This window comes from Lates calcarifer, linkage group LG3, assembly GCF_001640805.2.
Source record: "Lates calcarifer isolate ASB-BC8 linkage group LG3, TLL_Latcal_v3, whole genome shotgun sequence".
In the NCBI taxonomy this organism is placed as follows: Eukaryota; Metazoa; Chordata; class Actinopteri; family Centropomidae; genus Lates; species Lates calcarifer.
This window is the reverse complement of record NC_066835.1, coordinates 8,605,555-8,625,593: the sequence shown is the minus strand read 5'-3', so window position 1 is coordinate 8,625,593 and position 20,039 is coordinate 8,605,555. Positions and strand designations below refer to the sequence as shown.

The 20,039-nt window shown below is 42.0% G+C and overlaps 1 protein-coding gene across 1 annotated transcript in view; it reads right to left on the bottom strand.

Moving 5' to 3' along the window:
- The window catches only part of kcnh8 (potassium voltage-gated channel, subfamily H (eag-related), member 8), a 46,866-nt gene that overhangs the window by 25,533 nt on the left and 1,294 nt on the right, over positions 1-20,039 (bottom strand). The window contains exons 2-6 of the mRNA XM_018666668.2: positions 8,360-8,593; positions 6,150-6,281; positions 3,336-3,463; positions 1,665-1,902; positions 1,385-1,542 (exon numbers count right to left, since the gene is read on the bottom strand). Of these exons, the coding sequence (XP_018522184.1) occupies positions 1,385-1,542; positions 1,665-1,902; positions 3,336-3,463; positions 6,150-6,281; positions 8,360-8,593 (890 nt within the window). The remainder of the gene's footprint in view (positions 1-1,384; positions 1,543-1,664; positions 1,903-3,335; positions 3,464-6,149; positions 6,282-8,359; positions 8,594-20,039) is intronic.

The following is a 20,039-nucleotide window of genomic DNA, read 5'->3' as shown; positions in this document are numbered from 1 at the left end:
CTGTGCAAGATAATTTTCTATATTAACTCAAAATGTGCAGCACACCTGAGAATCAGGTGATAGTCAAGCAAAGAGGGGATGATCATTTGAATTAAGAAAACATGGAGGAAAAAAGAACATGTATGTATTGCAACAGTAAAATAAAAAGAAATAAGTAGCATGAAAAAGAGAAAAGAAAAGAAAAGAAAAGAAAAGTAGGGGTCAAAGAAACAACAGAGACATCCGACAAAAACAAAAGAAAGGAGAACACCAGGGAGGGATGCTGCTGAGGCCCCCTGGCTCATTTTGGTGAAACATGGCTTCGGTCCTCAAAGGGGACATCAGTCTGAATGCTCCGTCCTCAAAGGGGACATCACTCTGAATGCTCCGTCCTCAGAGGGGACATCACGCAGAACGCTCAGCAATTACCAGCCATTCCCACTCTCCCTGGGCCAAAACAGGGGGTAACTTGTGGCCCAGTAGCCCTACACCCAAATCCCAACCTACTGGGAGCGTGTGGCATTTCCATTAATAGAGTCTGGAACCAAACGGGCAGCGCCCAGAGCTGCCTGGAGTTGCACCCCGCCCCTTCACCCCCCACCCCCCTTCATAGTACAAAAGACGCTAGTTCCTCTTTTTAATTGTTCTGTTTTGTAGTATAATAATTTGTGTTCATCCTTTCTTTGTTTCCCCTTTTTTTCATCTTTCACTCCACTTAGAATGAGCCCCATCCCACACTGCATACTGGAACTTTTGATTCAAAAAAAGTGGTTGGGTGAGAATAAACAGCCACCTAAAGCACAGTCAAAGCATCTCTTTCTCTAAATTAGAAGCAAAAACTTCCATAAGCAACCAATCAAAACCTCCCTGTAGTGTAGTGCTTCTAGTGGGTGATATCATTCAGCCAGACACAAGACAAGGCAGGTCTGCCTAATTGCTCTGTTTCCTCCTACACTCAACTATTCTTAAGGGTACCATCTACTTGACTCAAGCAGAACAGGAAAAGGCTTTAATGATACAGGTTTGATTGTTTTCTCAGCACTTGCACTGAATGTGGAATCAATACACAGAATCAAAGAGGCAGCGGAGCAGCGCTGGAAACAATCCATGCGATCTATTCTTATGAATGTCAAATGTGCTGGAGGTGTTGCACTTGCACAAAGCACCTCAGAGGTGACAGGACTACAGCAGGGGTTTCCGCTACTGGACAAGCCATCAATCATGAAATTTAGATTTTTACAATAGTAGCAATGCAAAGTCATGCTCTATTAGTTTGTACCTATTATTCCTTTCTTCCATGTTCAAGGCTTGGACCTCACATTTTTATTTAATTAGTGAAAGTTATATTCCATATTAAAGATTTCTTGGAAGTCAATAGTAAGGAACAAGCCAAATGCCTACTCACCACGCTGACTTTGAAGGCATAGAGCAGGTCAAAGGGCAACGCAGCCACCAGGTCGATGATGAACCATGTGGTCAGGTAGTGGATGCAGATCTGTCGAGCGTCAAAGATCACCTGGCCCGACTTGCTGACATAAGTGGTGCGAAAATTGAAAACAATGTCTGACAGGAAAATAGAAAAACAAACACAGAAACAGAGTTGGAAGTTTGGCTGTCACAACTGCTGGTGATATGTCTCAAGAATTCATTCCCATGAATCCACTCCCACCAACTGTACGACGAACCTATGATGAACAGTATCTCCACTGCGATGTCGCTGACAGTTGTGCTGCGGGTCAGGTCATCATCATCGCCAATGAAGCACACGTTGTAGGGCACCGTCACAGCAACGTAGAACGTGGCAAGCAGAATCAACCAGTCCCAACCAGCCTTGAATGTGCTGTAGTGCAGTAAGATAAATTTGGACTTCTTGGCATCTGCCACCTTGTACTCTGGTAGAGCAGGTGGGTCCCCAAACACATTCTGGACAAGACAGGATAAGAGAACAGATATGATAACAGCAGCAATAACCTGTTAAGTCCACTTACTTCGTTTTGACAGTTCAAACCACCATGTTGTCTGCTCATGTGGTGAAGAAATTCTACCCTGATGTGACCAAGGCAAAACCAAGATCAGGCCAGTATACAAAAAAGATATTTCAAAAATATGCACCAAGCTTTCTTTATATAAAGCATTTCCACATTATTGTCAAATAAAACCCCAAGTAATATGCTGTTATTATGCGGGAAAGACAGTTTTGTAACTTTTTAAAGTGCCAGCCAACTTAATATTTTGTATGTGATTAGCTGGCTGCTTAAACTTGAGGTGTGTGTAATTGCAGTTGTAAGACACGTAGCAAACTGCAATTCAATACAGCACTGAACTTAACTGTCCAGTCTTGATAACATTAGAGCTGTAAATAACAAAGGGAAAAAAGACAAATAATGCCCTTCAAAGAAAACGTCCTCAATTGTCAACCTAGCTTGCTAATTGCAAGCAATTTGAGCAAATGCTCTTTTTTTCCATAATCAGGGACAAATTAAACTTAAACAGCTCACAACTTTACTGTTTTAGTTCACTCTCATTGGCCCTCCTCTAGCTACAGCAGGCAGCTGTTTTCAGAAAAGAAGCTCTTGATTCTAGGCTACCTGTCTGGTGCCCAACGGCTGACAAAGTTAGCAACTAGCCAGTTAACATAATGAGAAGAAGAGTTTAGCAGCAAAACAGTCAGACAATTCCCTCAAAATAAATGTAATTATTGGACACACATATATCAGGTAGACAAAAATATAGCCCTAAATGGATGCTAATATTGCGCAGTGTCCTGAATGTGCAAATAGACAACAAATTTGCCATATCAACTTAATAGGTGATAATGTGCATACACAGTATTTAGGGCTTGTTGCTAATACAGGTTTAAGCTTCTGGCTGTCTAAAACCAAGGAAGAGTGTTTTATACTTAGTCCTTAAGGGTAGTGAAAGTCAGGAGCATCACAACAACAATAGCTAGCTCACCAGCTAGAACCAATAGACATTGTTCTGTAGCCTGATGTAAACTCTGTTTCCCTTTTGGTGACAAAGATCTTTGACAAAGTAGAATGGTTGTGATTGAATCAGCGGGGACAAAATTGATGCTGCAGATAACTAATTCTGTTGTTCATTCAAAGTAATCTGTGACACAGAGCATCAGCTAATGCAACACAGTGTTTACTAGAGAGTTTTGTTTACTGGAGGGCCCTTCTCCACCTAGAGACAATATTTCACCTCTGCTCCCTGCCCTTTGATTTTGTCTTCCGTGCTTTACTAACAGCAGTTATCATCTCACTTCCCATGTTTTACAGTCCATCCCCGCCCACTTCTGAAAGACCTTACATCATGTCACATCCTGCCCTGTTGTTTGAAGTGTCCGATGATACCTTGTTGAGCTTAATCTTGCTCTTCTCTCGGCTGTGGAGGTGACCAGAGATGTGGTAGAGCACTGTGCTGCTCCGCAGACGAGCCGAGCTGAATGGAGAGCCTGTTTTCACCCTGCCGCGCCGCCGCTCTGTAAACACACGCACACATACACACACAGAAAAGTTAATACACACGCCTCCCTACAATACTTTACCCCCCAGGGTTAACTCCTGATGACTGAATCAGTCATTATGCTTGATGAAATACATAATAATCTGTCCTGAATCTCTTTTCAGGACATGAATATGCAACAGGAAGAATGTGTCATTTCTGAGGAAATTGCACAATTTCTGAGTGAAGTAAAAAAAAAAAAAAAAGGATATTTACTGTCATTTTGCTTTTGTAAATGTCAAACATTTGTTACCAGTGTTGATTCACATTATTCAGCTATAAATATTGGTTGATGATGAAAAAACCACTGCAATCTTCACCTTTGATAAGTCAGTACTCGGGGTAGAGAGGCAGTTAAGTATAGTCTGGTATATCTGTTGGTGGTGGATTGCTGCTGGGGTGGGTTTGTGCACTTGCAGGCGTGCTTATGTGTGTGCTTCTTCCAAGTGTATTGTAGTTGTAGATAAAGTAGATGAGTAGTGCAGGAGTGATGTGTTCAGACTGAGGAGTTGGGTAATGGGAGAAGGCACTTTATTGCTCCTGGGTTCTGAGCCCCATTCTCACTGCTGTGAACCCACAGGAAAGGACTAAGGCCAGATTGGCTTGAGGGCAGATAACGGCAATAACAAAGCTGGTGAATAGAAGTGATAACTGCTGCTGAGTGTCCTTTGGAAAGTGTGTACGCTCTGTGGTGTGTGTTGCGAGTGTGCGTGCGGACCCCAGACGAGGCGAACAGACAGGGCCCATCCATAACACGGTGCAGCCTTGGGGGACGCGACACGGCAGGAGCACAGAGACAGAGACATGCTTATTTTTAGATCTAATGAATTTCCCTTCGCTTTTATAGCCATTCATGTGAGGGTGGAGGGGGTGCATGGGTGGGATAGGCGTCGTGTGTAAGGGGTGGGGTGGGGGGCGGCAAAGGCATGTAGGGCAGATAGGGGAGGTGGGAATACTGTTAAAGCAGGTGGAATAGATGAGAAATAGAGGTGGCTGAGAGAGAGGTGGCGAGAGGAAAGGACACCAGCAAGCTAGAAACAAGTGAGATTTTACCAGAGGTGGAAATTTATGACAGAAAAGCGAACAATAAAGAAGGTGAGGAAAGGAGACAGGGGGTGGAGAGAAGAGACTGTTGACGCCAGAGACTGGGTTTCCCTCTTTTGCCCACATTGTCCAGTCAGTGTGCAGGACAGAGAGCTAACTGGGCCACATCTAAAGTGTCCTTGAAAGGCTTCCTCAGCATAGATGGAAGGACCCCTTTGATGTTATAGCATCTGTGTATCTCCCAGCTGTCAACATCCCTCATTTCTAACTCCTCTCAGGATTGTATTTTTGCCCATTAATCATTGTGTCTTTGGTGTTAAACAAACCAAGTTTACTTACGTGCTCGCTAACTCACTAACCCTCCTGCGCTGTCTTACACATGAAAAAAGCAAGCACACCCTTCCTACATCTGCACTGAGAACGGCACCAAAAATGCAAATGTTCTGCAAGACTTACCAGGCATATTCTCATTTAAAGGAACTTGTCAGACCCAAACCCATTATAGTGAGGCGTTCGTCTCTGTCTAACGGCATGCTGCATCAGCCTCTTTCCTTTTCTATGAAAAGCATTTCATTATGTGGGCAAAAATAACTTTGCTTTCTGCTTCCTGTTCTCCCTTATTTACAGTAATGAGAGTAATTAGGCAAATCCAGGGGAGTCAGGCCTGAGATGAGAAAAGTCAGTTTGCTGACTTCAGAGACACACACACACACTCACACACAACACACACACACACACACACACACACACACACACATGCATACACTGTGACCTTCTCTCTTACTTTGTAGGTGGCTTTTAGCTTTAGCTTAGGTGTTGCCCTTAAGGTAAACCTTTGAGGGAACTGATTGTGTGAGCAAGATTTGTGACTTTGTTCCCTTTAGTTGTTAACTGTATTTACAATAATGATTACCATTAAAATACCTGAAGGGCAAACACGAGGTGAAGTTCTGACAAAGACATCTGAGTCACTGTTGTGCCAGAGTCATCAAAGTGTTTTTGTTGGCTAAACCTGGCTCCCAGCCTACACCCCAACCACGTACCTACAAAGTATGTGTGGTTAAAAAAAAAAAAAAAAAGGTTGCCACTGAGCATATCTCTTTGGTTTGATGGATAAATGACAAATCAGTTTTGTTCAGCTGTTAGCCATAATATTAACATTACCAAAATTCACATGGTTAATGATTAGTAAACTTCAACGACACACCTGCAAGGGATTTGATGAGAACTGACACATGAGTACCAAGCTGACGTCAAAACACTGAAACCTAGTTTTTCAACAGTACTGTATGTAGTATGGCTAATGTAGATATTGTAGTTAGTAGACATGTGGTTCTTCCAGGATTGACAAGAGAAGCCTACAAGTGTTCTAGTCTGATGCCAAACACAAAGGGAGGAGCAAGGAAGGCAGACATGTCGTCAAAAGGTTCATGTCCTGAAACGTTACTGTAATTGTTTGTGAATTGTGATAGCTGGCATCCAATGCTTCACACACAATATTCTTAAAGGCTAACATAGCAATAGCTTATAACATGAGCTGGGTCTTAATGTTAAAGGGCTACCATCATTACCAAGAATCATGGAATTTCACGGGCATCCCCACACATACACGTACTGACCTTCCTTCTTGTCCTCTTGGATGGCTTTAGCTTTAGTGTCGGTGATGTCCTTAAATGAAGCCAGAAAGAGCACCACATCTCCCTTCTCGTTCTTAATTGGCACGATGTCCAGCAGGCACCAGAACAGCACCGCTGAAAGGGAAAAACACTCTTATTAACACTATTAAACACCATCTAGGATTATACTGGATTTACACTGTTTGTGTGTATACCAGTGCGTATATGTGTGCATAGAGCAACAGACAGACAGATTCTCAGACTTATTAGTAAGCCTATCTACAGCTAGAATTCCCCCGGGAGAAGCAGAGCCTTTAAATAGACCAAGTCCCTGTTCCCCAAGCACTGCAAGAGATGAACCCATCTCTGAGGTCCCATCTCCTGCTAAATAGATTGCTTTTCAGTGGAACTGTGGGTCAGCATCTGTGAGCATGTGTGTTTCTACTCCAGCATTAGTGTGCTTGTGTTCTGAGTTTGGTTTATCAAAAGGATGTAATAGAGCGCTGATTATTCCTTGGCTTAGAAAATGCCCACGTATATTATATGATTCTGTACATTGGTGATGTTTCAAACTACCAAGTTTTGTAGCACATAGGTTTGTTCTAGATGAACGTCTTCAGTAGAGGTTATGCTCTCCCTTTCATTCTTGTCTATTCAGTGAGTAGAAATGAATTGCTGATTAAGAGGGATTTCCCATGGAGTTCCCTCCCATCACTCCCACTCACTAAATCTTCCTTGCCTGGTGATGACTCAATTACAGTGTTTTTGTCTGTGTGTGTGCGCGTGCGCGCGAATATCTGCCTGCCTGCGAGACGAGGCGGCACTATCAAGCGCACAGTGAGAGAAAAGAGCGTTCCTGATTGCGAACACGCAGCTTTCTCTTTTCTCAGGCAGACAGGCAGAGGACAAACTGAGTCAATCAGCTACGTTTACTTTCAGGACTCTGCTGTGACAGACGGAAAGAGGGAGGAATGAGAGAACACAAAAAGGCTGAGGCAAGGAGGGAGGGAGCGAACGTGATAAGCATGGGAGACAGACAGACAAACTGGCACAGACAGTGCTATGTGGAAATGGTAAAAGAGGTGGGTGGGTGGTTGGGGGCTTGCCATGAGAGAGACTGAGGGAGATGAAAGGTAGCAAAGGAAAAGTGATTAAGAACAGAAGGGACAAGGAGAAGAGGGAGCAAGACAGAAAAGACAACAAAGCGAGAGACAGGGTGGTATAGACAGTCACATCTGTGATGGTATTAGCAAAGCTGCATCTATGCAAACTTCACTGAGCCGCCTGCTAAATCTGCTTCATAAATGAATCAGAAGAAGTATAGAAATGTGGTACAACACCTGACACATGCACATATCATCATACCTGTATTAGTCATTTTAGAAGCGCATACAACATCATAAACAATCCCTACAGTTGCTGTCGAAACAACTGTCATCACTGTATGTTTATTTAATAGCTGTTCTGGAGCTTTTGGTTGTATCAAAAAAAAAAAACAAAAACAAAAAGAAGAAGCACAGAAGTAAAGAAAACTGAAATAAACATGCAAAGGCACATGGCACCATCTCACATCACAGCAAGCATGTACCCACTGATGCCTAGATGTGCTCATTATTTTTGACTCCATTTTGTTCACTGGCCAACTGGCTAATCAGTGAGGCACACACCAAACCATAGCATACCACAGCTAGCTACTGGGCTCAGTGTATTTGAAGGAGACAGGGGTAAGGAGTCACTAGCTGACAGCTATGAAACTTTAATGTGTCTCCAGCGTTAAATAATATCTGGGGGACTTTTGTGACTGATTGCTTTTTGTTAAATCACCTTTTAATGAGAATGGACCAAAAAAAAAAAAAAGTTACCCATCCGTTCCTCCAATCATCACTCCATCTATCCATGGACCCATCTATGCCAATTTAAATGAAGCTTCTTCGGAAATAGCTACAGAGAATTGCCATCCATTTGTGGAAAGATACAGGAAAAGTCCCACATGATAATCGCTCTGTCTGTGCACTCTCTAATGGCTTTCTGTGCTTGTTTACTTGCCTCGGTTCCAACACTTAATTGGTAAATGGTAGAGGAAGGCACAGAGTCCTTGTTTTATGGTAACATGACTAGGCATGAGCACAAAAGAGCCACAAAATTAAATGATAAATGAGGGGAACTACTGAACCAACAAAATTCTGTTTATCCCACTAACTTCCCAATCTCACCTGTCTTTTTGTAGAACATGATCTCATCCTTGAACTCCTTGCGCTCCTCCAAGGCGTCATCGATGCTAAGGATGATGCTTTCGCTGGTCTCGGGCCCGTAAAGGAATTTACAGGCACAGCTCTTCTGCATGACCTCCGCCCGGGAGAATCCTGTGAGCTCGCAAAAGCCATCGGAGCAGTAGACAATGGGAAAGCCCTTTGACACCTGAGCATTGGCCAGGATGAAGTTGCTGTCTGCAGGAGAGAGAGAAGGAAGAAGAAAGGTGAGAAAGACAAGGAGCTAAGGTGATTAAATTATTCTCAAATTTGGAGATGTGATAGAATTGCACTGCTTTTTCTTCTTACCCAGACTTAGACAAACGAATGGATGTCTTTTTAATGTTTCCCTGTGCAGTTTAAAGAAATAATGAGCAGCGGCTTTAGCCTAGCTTAGCTGCCCTCTCCCAAGAAAGGAAATACACTGTTAAACGTCCCTAAAGGCTGTTTAACATATCTTCACACTAAATGCAGAGACAGAAAAACTAACATCCAATGTGTTTTTCTGACTCTAGGCTTGAAGGAACAATATTAAGCTGCCCACAGACCAAACTATAGTTTTAAACTACTCATTTTTTGTCCTTCAAGAATCCCTGGAGATCCCAACACTAATCCCTCAACAACCACAGAGTCATAGCACTGCAAATGTATAGTAAAGAGCAAAGTATAAAGATCATTAATTAGCAGTGGTAATATTAGATGGATTTGTTAGAGCTTTTTACTGTAACCATCCATCTGCTATGGCTTAGCTGTGAAACCAAAAACTTCTTATATCTTGAGCTGAAAGACACTAAAATGCTTAATAAAGCTGAGGCAGAGAAAGGTGATAATTATATTCATTTAATCCATTGATATCATAAATATTGTTAAGAGCAGCGCAATGTGGATGTTGGATATTATTAATACAGTCACCAAATGAAACTTAACTAGCTCATCTAGAATGTTGTACTGCCAACACTCTAGTTGTGAGACCACTGCTTTAACCTCTCAGCACCCACCGCCCACTTTTGAAACTTCAGATAATAAAAATGGAAACAAATTCAATTGGTCAAGGAGTGCCTCTCTGGGTGTTGAACTGAATCGCTGCACGCTAGCCACCAGGGCCAAAATGTGACTTTTAACACGCGGACACAAAGGCTGATGGGATCCTGAGCTCGGGCAGATGAAGGCCTGTGTGGGCTGCAACATGAAGGTCATTTACCTCAATAAATGACTGATTTATCTGCACAGTGAGCGATGGAATCCTACTCTTGAAACTCATTCCCTGGTGTCAAGAAACTGACCCTGAATTCATAATACTTTTAGTGAGAGTTGCAGTAAAGAGAGGTTATGTGTTAAGGAGAATTTTCAGTAAAGAGAATGAGGGAAAAAAGCAAGAGTGGAGGATCGGTGGAGACTGTGCTCGACTTTTGACAGTGAAAACTTGAATCGCATTAGTGCTGAAGTCTATCACGTTTAATTAGCCTATTTGTGTCTAGCTCTAAATACCTGGTTGAAGTGGACCAGCTGTTTATACCTGAATCCATCTATTATGACACACAAACACACACCCACACAAACAAACATCCACAGTGCCAGTGTAGTGCAGAATGATGCTGAGCGGTGCTGACAGACAGCTAATGTTTACAGTACAATGCCCATCATTAAAGACAGTACACTATTGTGGTTTGGCAGGTTCTATATTGTGTTTGTGTGTGGATGCACAGTAGGTGTGTGTATTTGTGTGTGCCCTGCTGCAATTTGATATGCAGTCTAAGCTGTTCAAACTAACCCCTCAGTTGCATAATAAAATGTTGGCCTCAAACTACATCCACACCTATTTCAAGGTACATGTAGCATTAACAAATCACACCCAGTACATTTTGAGACACTATCATAATCACAGTAAATAAATGAGTCACACACACAGTAAGCCACACACTCATACTCACAAATACACAGAGCGACATGAGCTTGTTTATAATCATTGTTTGAGACATCCTGCGAAGCAACTTGTTTCAAATTACATTTCATTACAAAAATCAATTTTCTGCATCGATAATTCCTTTTTCCACCAACCCCGATGTTTAATTGTTTTATGTCGTACGTCAGGCTTTGTTGAGGGAAACCACTTCAGATTCGAACTGGGAATACAACAGCAGAGAACAAAACCCTTGTATGCATCCCTCAAGAGGAATGAGCAACATGTTCCGTTTTATAATCCCATTCAGCAATCAACAATTGCTCCTGCACGCTTGCTGGCACTCGCTGTGATTCCTGTCACTTTCAAGAGTGGAGCTTTGAACTGGAAGGTGTCCGGGGGATTATGAAATAGCAAATAAAGATGTATTCTGGCTTATTAAAGCTTGGGTATTATTTCCATCATTTCTGCTTATACTCAGAAAAGTATTTGCTGAGATGTGGGAACAGAAAAATACAGAACATCACCAGACATTACAGGTTATTACATCATCTTATTTTTGGCTTTTTGGCCTTTAATTCTATAGGTTATGACATACTGTACCTTTCCAAATACATTTAGCTTACCATGGTGGTTAAAAACCTGCCCACTCCACTTATGGTTCATAACTCATCAGACCTCTTTGTAGCAATGTCACTGGGTTGCTATATCTCAGCAATTAACCTGGTTAGTGCAATCTTACTATTATGATGGACAAAACTATGAGCTCATATGAGGAAAAACATGGAGAAAAATACCCTGAGAACATCTCTTGTCAGCAGTAATACTCTGACTGCGTGGCCCAGACAGATGGTCAGAGCGGGTCTCAGCGTTGGGACCGGCTGTCAGATGTGAGCCCCCTCAGGCTCAGGGGTAAGCGAGAGAGAGAGAGAGAAAGAGAGAGAGAGAGAGAGAGAGAGCGACAGGACTGCTGGCCTCTCAGGGACCTGAAGCAAAGGCCTGCAGTTCGTTTGGTGGCAGCTCCTAGAGTACCAGAGGATGGTGCTGACACAAAAGCAATGCTTACAGTGAAATACACATTATACTGTGTTTGACAGTGGATTACTTTGGTTAAGTTAATAGAATTGCTGATACAGATATGCTGTATATTGTTTGCGTGCAAGGTAAGTGTGTATGGTATGGACAAGATGTGATGTTAGGTAACTTATATCTTGTGTAGTGATACAAAAATACACAGTATGCACGGATACTCAAGCAAAAGACACTGTCCCCATCTGAAAACTTGCTGCTTTCTAATAAGATACACTGGAATGAATTAAGCACCAGAGTGACATTTTGTGTAGATATGTTTCCATCTCGCAGATTACTGTGTAATAGTGACTGAACCTAAACCTAGTTCACAAAAGATTTATGTACACTAACATACACCAATAGCGCATTTGTTTTGACACACCAACATGGTCTCATATGTGAAAACCACAATTTGAAAAATTGGGCTGGTATGAAGTAAATTTAGAAATATTGAATGATTTTATTATTACAGCATGTTGCACCCCTGCGCCTGATGTGCAGAAAGTGCTGTAATCATATCCAGTAATCAAGAAAAACAAGAATTTTGAAATGGCCTTTGTAACCACTGTCCACTGTAAAGGTGCTATTTGTAAGTTTTCTCTGCTGCCAAATGTGGTGCAAAGAGCTTCAGCCATTGTTGGGTTTGCAAGACATGAGTTTAGAACAGAGCGCTTCTTCAGGGTGGTCTAGATGCTGCAGTGAGACGCTGTTGGAAAGTGACGAGACTGGACCATGGTTAGCAAAACATTGCAGTTATTTTCCACCCCTGGAGACAAACAAACAAAGGACAATGAAGTTTGATGCTGAACTCTCCTGTAACTCCTCTCAATCAACTTCTTACTATGAGAGATGAACATGAATGCAACAATTGTTGCCAAAGTTAGAACAATATTGGTTATTTCACATGAAAAATTTCAGCATGTGTGTTTTTGTGTGCTTTTTAAAGTGGGCAGGACTTAGTTGGAAAAAGGTGATTTCCATGGACCAATCAGGATTTGGAACATTTAGATTAAAATGTGATGACAGCCATCAGACTACATAATTTGACATGCCAATCAAACTGTATGCACACGGTCGTTATGAAACAGATTGGGTAAGTTTTTGAGTACAACCTCTTAAGATAACAATAATTTTAACTTTGATTAGTGTTAATTTACTCTTGAATATTTAATTATTAAATTCTGAAACCAGGTTTTTAAGAGCTGTAATTGTTGTTGTCTTTGCCATTTTATATATAAGTTGCAGTGTAAAAAAAAGTAGCAGTGAAAAAAAAATATGATTATTTTATTTTTTTTCACTGCTACTATCATTGGTTGACACTTGTTTTAGGCTGACACAAAGAATAATTACCATTTGCTTAACCTTTACCCTATTTTTTTCACTTTGTCCTCTCTGCCTAATTCTCTTATTTTTCCTTTTCTCTCCCTGTCCGTCTATACCTCCCTCATACTGTCCTACTTTTCCTGGCTGCTTCCCTCCCTCCTTTGATAATGCACCAGCATCACGCCCCTGCTCTTGCTTCCCCCCACCCTGTGATTTTCCTACCTGTATTCCCTTTCTTCCTTCTCTCCTTATATCTCTCTTTTCTATAAATCACTCCCACTGCCCTCTGCCCTGTAACTCCTTCCCTTCCCTGCCTCCCCTATCAACCTTCACTCCCTCCTTCATTCCCTCCCAGCTGTTCTTTATGTCCCTCCTACCGTTTTGGATCTCTACGCCTAATTAGTCTTCCTTTCCTCTCTGCCCTTGGAATTCCATCAAACCATCCCTCTTTTCCCCAATCCATTTATTTCTTTCACCCTTTGCACACATCCACCCTCTTCCCCACTACCTCTATGAGAACATCATCTGTCTGCTACTACTATCTTTCCTCTGCATCCTCAACCTCTGCTCAAGGAAAAGTCTGAATCATCCTCTCATCCCTCTTTTTAGATTTCATCTCACTGTTTTCCATCCTCCCCACCTCCCTTTTGTCTATTTCTTTTGTTCTGTTTTTTTCCACTGTCTCAACCTCTTCATCACCTCCCATTTCTCTACAGTATCTTGCTCTCCATTCTGAATTTCTTTTGGCTAATTGCTCCAGTGTAGGAGCCCATAGATCATCTCCCCTCATGCTCACACTACTGCATGACAGCTGCTGGAGAAACCCCACTGGGACACAGAGAAGAGAGAGGAGGAAAGACAGAGACAAAGAAAGAGATGGGGAGGGCAAAAGAGGAAAGAGGACAGGCAGAGAAGAAAGAGAGCAAGAGGGAAGAAAAGAGAGATGGTTACAGAGCCTTCTTATGCAATGAAAGTCAGCTTGAAGTGCCTTGTAATTGCCAGTGAATGAATGATTTGTATGACACGCATGAGCTATTAATAAAACATACTTGTGAGTGTGATCATACCATCAAAACACCAGTATTAGACAGCTATTTTCTCCTCTCAAAAAGCATTTTCCTGACAAATTATCCCTTGATCATGTAAATTATGTGTTCTGTGACAAGTAAAGGTGGTTAGCATTGTTAGCAACACATAGTTGTTATAGTATTACAGCTGGCATGCTGTCTTCTACAAACACGAAACACTGGTTTCATGACTACAGTGTTTACTTAACCTTAATCAAAAAGTTTTTAGCCAAGCTAGCAGTGTGGCTGATTGGTACAGACTGAAATATCTCAATGACTGCTGGATGAATCACTATGAAATTTAGGTACAGATATTCATGATCCCCAGAAGATGAATCCTCCTGACCAAAATTTTCCTCTAGAGGTGAAATATAATAATAGTAAGTACTAGATGGATTACCATTAAATTTTGTTTAGACATTCCTCCACACAGGTTGAACTGTAAGAACATTTCCTCAAGCTTTCTTCTGCAATCATCAGGTCAAAATGTGTTTAATACAGTACTTAGTGCTAAATGTTAGCATGCTAACAGACAGTAAACATACCTGTAAAAAAAGCAGCATGTTTCTTAATCATTGAGAACATGTTATCATGCTAATGTTAGCATTTAGTTCACAGCACCACTATTCCTGAATACAGCCTCATAGAGCTGCAGACATGACTGTGGACTCTTGGTCTTGTTTTAACCTAAACCTTTTTTCTGACCTTAATCAAATACTTTTTGTACCATAACATCTGTAGACCTTAACCATAGAAAAAACAAACATCGTTTTTCCTCCAGCCATCTATATGTGGGGGGCTCTGAGATATGGTGTATTTACAAAAAGAACAGAAAAGGCTCATGTTGTTTTTCAGTGCAATGAGACTTGTTGAAATCTACTTTCTCAACAGGTCAGTACTGCAATAACTAGGTGGGTCAGAAGGAAATCTAAAGCAGTACAAACTGCATAATCAGATGCATTCCTCCCCTAAACAAATGGTGGTAGTGAAGAAGAGGAGCATTAGTGTTCATAGAGGGGGTATCTTGTCTACACACTGCTTTGTCCCAGATTTGTTGTTTTAAACAGACTCACAAGTGCTCTGTATGCACATTCACCAGCTCCTCAACAGCCCTGTGCCACCACTCAGAGCAACCCCAGAGCTATTTCAGGCACAACTCTTATGATGGGTGAGCAAGCATGAGGAAGCAGTGGAGATACAGAAAGAGAAAGTGGGGGGGGGGGGCAGAAACCAACAGAGAGACACAGCAGGCGGAGAAAAAGATGGATGATGAGGGAGGTGAGAAAGTAAAAGATGAGGGGGATGTGGACAGGTAAGGGGAAGAGAAGGGGAGGCGGATAAATGAGGGCGGGAAAGGGACAGAGGGCGAGATGGTGATGTGAAAAGTTGAAAGTAAGTGAGATGGAGCTGTGAGAGGTGGAATGATGAAAGATGGAGATGGAGTGTGGTAAAAAAAAATGGTGGGGAAGTGGAGAGATGGATGGAAAGACCTCCTCACCTTTTTTGTGCCAAAATTCATGCAGGCCTCTTTGAAACAGCTACAGAGCACAGTCACATAACCACAATAAAGTCACTCTAGAGTTGCCATAGTTACCACTGACACACACCATGGCAACCAAGGTTATAACTGTACAGTTTATCTTAGTAATAGATGCTGAATCCAGTCAACACATGGGATTATGAGAATTATGTGATGTAAATTTATGTACAAACTGTAGGTGTATCTACTGTGTGTATTTTGTGATGAGGTCAGAGGATACACTCATCAATAAAAATGCACACACATACAGTATATGCTTGCACACATTCAGACAGCCATGCCAACAGTGGTAATCCCCTCACACCGTACAACTGAAGACAGAAAATCATTAGACAAATCCACAGCCTTAATCACTTCTGTGGCTCTTTATCATACAATCCCCCAGGCTCTCCCGAGCTGAAACATTACACCAGTCATTACATTCCTGTAATTTCCCAGCCCGCCTCCCTGCTTTTCTTTCTCTATCTCTCATGGTCAGTATCTCTTTCACCCTCCATTGTCTGCCTCCCTCTCTGCTTCCTAAAAAAAATCAGTCACAGCCTCTCTCTCTCTCTTTCTCACAGAGCCCAATCCTCTCATTTGAAAAATTAATTGAGTCTAAAAATGGCCGACTTGGCCCAGACTTCCGCTGGTGAAACCCCGTTTGTCGATCGTTTTGGACAGTCCATTAGAGACGGTGATTAGGAGAGGAATCTCGCTCATTAGGCGGGTTAACAAGGCAGAACGTCCACGGTGACGAGGAGAGCTCTCACGCCGAAGTCCCAGAAGTTTGGTGCAGCAGACGAGGCATTTAGGTACACAGTGACAATCAAGTCTAGTGACCTCACTGTGAGGACAGTGTTTGCCTGCTGAGTCTGGTGGCTGTGTCCTTTAACTGCATACTTTGTCAAAGCCTTGTTACAGCCAGTGGACACTGCTGGGTTGCTATTAATTCAAAACACTAATTTAACATTTTCGTCACTTAGCTGATGCCTTTAGCTATGATGATTTACAATGAATGAGTTCGGCAGATGCTCAGGATCTTGTTACTTTTAACACAACATGCAACTGATGATGCTGTAGGAAGCAGCGTGATTAATACAAGTTAAAACATGTTGTCTTGAGGCACATAATTGTTTTTATAGTTTATGCAGTGGAGCAGCAAGCAGCTATTTTCAGAAATAAAAAGAAAAATCTGTAAACTCCTGCAATTAGCAATTAGAATAAACAGAACACACAACCTTTGATGGTACAAATATGTCTTTTTCAAATAAATGTGTAAACTTTTTGTGGTAGCTAGCAAGCTAACTAGAGCTTATCAACTGGTAGCCAGATGGCGGCAAGCCAGTTAGCCTGGTTAAGTACCTTGTTACTGATTAGCCCTATAAGTAGTCGCTATATTACCAAACCACGATACGTGAACGGATTTCACTGTGCTACTTTCTGGTGATATGATTTAGTGAAAAGAAAAAAAGGTCTTCTATATTCTGCATCGTTTACTATGATACAGCACAGCACCATCCTTTCTGTTTATTTTTACCATAAGATAAAACATTCTTGATATTAAGTGGGCTTTGGAGAAAATGGGAACAGCAGTGCCAATCCACTGCCAGTAAGTGAGAACCCCTCTGCACCCTGCAGCACTACAGTCAATGATGATTGATTACTCCCTCACAGTCTCATAACTGCGCTCATTACTTCTTTCACAGTCAGTCTCTGGCTGAGGACAACATCAGACCTGCCTTTTCACAAGTTAGGGTAATGATATTACTGAGATAATAATCTACTGAGCATCTATTTAGGGAAATTAAACAGTTGCCGATGTCTTCCCAATAAATAATCCAGGTTATCTCCACTTTCATAAACTGTGTTGAAACATAGTGTCTGTATGCGGTCTGTGGTGTTTCAAAATCAGTAATTAGCTCCCTGGGTCTTACTGCAGGTCATAAGGTTGCTGAGCCATAGGGACAGCAGCATTATATCCTACGTCATCTCTGAGACAGCAGGATCTGACAGTTTCTTTTATTGCATACGATACTGTGATGAGTTTTTAAACATTCACCTGGCAGCGAGTGGTAATCACGATGTGGGATCCCACAGCCACTTTTTAACAGCTTAATTAGATGTGCTGCAGTTAAAGAAAGTTAATCAGTGGAGAGGAAACTTCTGCTTTACTACCCTCATGCTCAAAGACGGAGACAGCCGAGCGCACGCACACACACACACACACACACACACACACACACACACACACACAGAGTTACACACCTACGCACACATACACACATAAAGTTCTGTGACACACACCAGCAAAGTGCCGAAAATGCTCCACACTTTCCCTTTTCCTTCTGCTTGTTTCCTCCTCTGTCTTCATCGCTCCCTCTGTCTCTATCTCTCCTCTCTCTCTCTCTCTCTCTGTCTCCCTGCTTCATTCGCATACACACTTAAACATTACCACTGCCGCCCTGTACTGACTCAACACACAGCTGTTCCAAGTCTTTGTGTCAGTGATTGTGACAGTAATTACCTGCCTAGTGGAGGTGGAACTAGTGTGTGCTGAGAGCTAGAAAATAGCGATCTAAAAGAATGGTGCAGGATAGGGAGCATGCAGCACACACTGGGAGACCCTCTGTTACGGCTGTACCACCAAACCGTCTGCTGCTTAATTTGGCAGAAGGACAGACGATTTCAGTCTCCATCTCCCCAACCAACGCCATTATTGGCTGACAGGCTGTCAAGTCAGCAAATATTCTGGTGTGTTGACGAGACTAGTAATGACTCATTACTGACAGTAATGACTTCACTTCAGAGGTATTAAGTTTTCAGTACAGGGAAACATATGGATATACCTCTACTGCACTTAAGTGACATGACCATGTATGTACTACACTATAGGTACCAATTATAAAGGAACTGAATTCTAAAATTAGACTTACATACATGCAAAATAAGAGCAAACTTGTTTACTTGATGTTACTTTTTAGCAAAATGATAACATACATATGTTGAATTTCTGGTGTTTTTTTTCTTTTTCAAAAACTGTACATACTCTTCAAATGACTATATTAGTGCAGCAGTTCTCAGCCTTTTTGGCTCATGAGCCCTTAAAATGAGGCAATATCTACTTAGGACCCCCAGTAACAGGTTAATGCCTTATTGTGGACATGATTTATTATGAGTTCAACCAAACATCCTTTTTGTCTGAAGTATATTTAGGGGCCAGAAGAAGTGTTTTTTTTTTAAGAGAAAGGCAGAGAGAAAGAGAGAGAGAGAAGGTACAAAAAAACCCCGGTTTTGTGTAAAAGAAATATTTATGTAAGCTAAGTGACAATGTGTGATTCTAATGAGCACCGCACCACTAAATACAGCTCCAGTGACGGACAGGTGGTGAGATTTGTCACCTGGATGGTGCACTGTTGTAGTGATGACACATGGTGTCACAGCACTCTAACACAGTCATCACAGTGCAGAGCCACAGACAGATTCTGTTATTTTAGTTACAGTACAAGCAAACAGGGACACACCGAACCCAATACAGCGATCAGAGGTGTTTGTGTCTGTCAACCACTAAGTCGACAAAGCATACAGTGAAACGCACAAACACTGTTGGTCTTTTGAGACAGCATGCATCGAGCTGAGAGACGACTTTGTTCAAAATGAACAGCCGTGGGATGCTGTGGGAATATTTATGTATATTTCCTCCCTCATCCTCCGAGGAACTGTGAGCAATTGAGAAACTGCTACTTTCTCTAAACACAGAACAGTGATTAAACCCTTCAACATTTTACATCTGGCCTCATCTGAGCTACTTAAAAAAGCAAGCAAACTTGGGTTTGCTGTTAATAGAATTGAATTGAACCTGAAATTTTCCAATTATTAACTGCCTTTGTAACCATTGGGTTATACCTGGGACACCTCAATTTATTTGAATAAGCCTGGGTCTGAACATGGAGGAATATATCTCTCTCAACACTGAAAAAGTTTAATCGGCTTTAAAGGCCACCAGTAAACGTATAAGACCTTTTCAGACCAAGTTAAGGACTTGCCTACTTTCACTTTCACCCATTTATCATACACTGCTACCAAGGCTGACCTGCCTGCATGGGCTCTGGATGACGTCAAAGGGGATCACATAGCAGTGAACCTGGCACCTCCCTTATATGTGCTCCTGGCCAGGCCAACAGCCCCCAATTTGTCCCGTCAGGCTCCACTGCCTTCAGTCTGCCCCATCTTGCCGTCCAAATCCAACGTTAATTTCCTCTATACCTCACTGGCTCAAGGACAGCAGTTCATTCTCTGGGGCTTGACAAACCACTTGTTTCAGGTACAGTACCACTGCAATCCCCTTGTGTTAGAACACAGATCTTGTCTGGGCAGCTGAATGTTTGTTGCTACTCAACATATAGCCTGCTCTTACCCGTGCAGTGGTGCTCAACAGCAGTTATGGGGACTGAAACAAGGATGGATGTCTGTGGTTGTTATTGTGTCTCTCTGAGTGGTATGAACATCCCGCAGGAAACAGTATGTCCCAAAGAGTGGGTATGAGAAGGGTAAGGTGAGGAGTTTGGGTTAGATACAGCCACTAAAGGCATGACATAATATTACCAATAAGTCTAAAATAAGACATCTTAACAGTAGGTGTTGGGTATTTGCTCAGATTGCACAAAATGCTGACTGAAAAGCATGTTTTAAAAAGCTGTAGCAGCAAAATAATTGTGACACAAAAAGTGATATTTGTGCTGCTTTTGACAAGATAATCAGGTG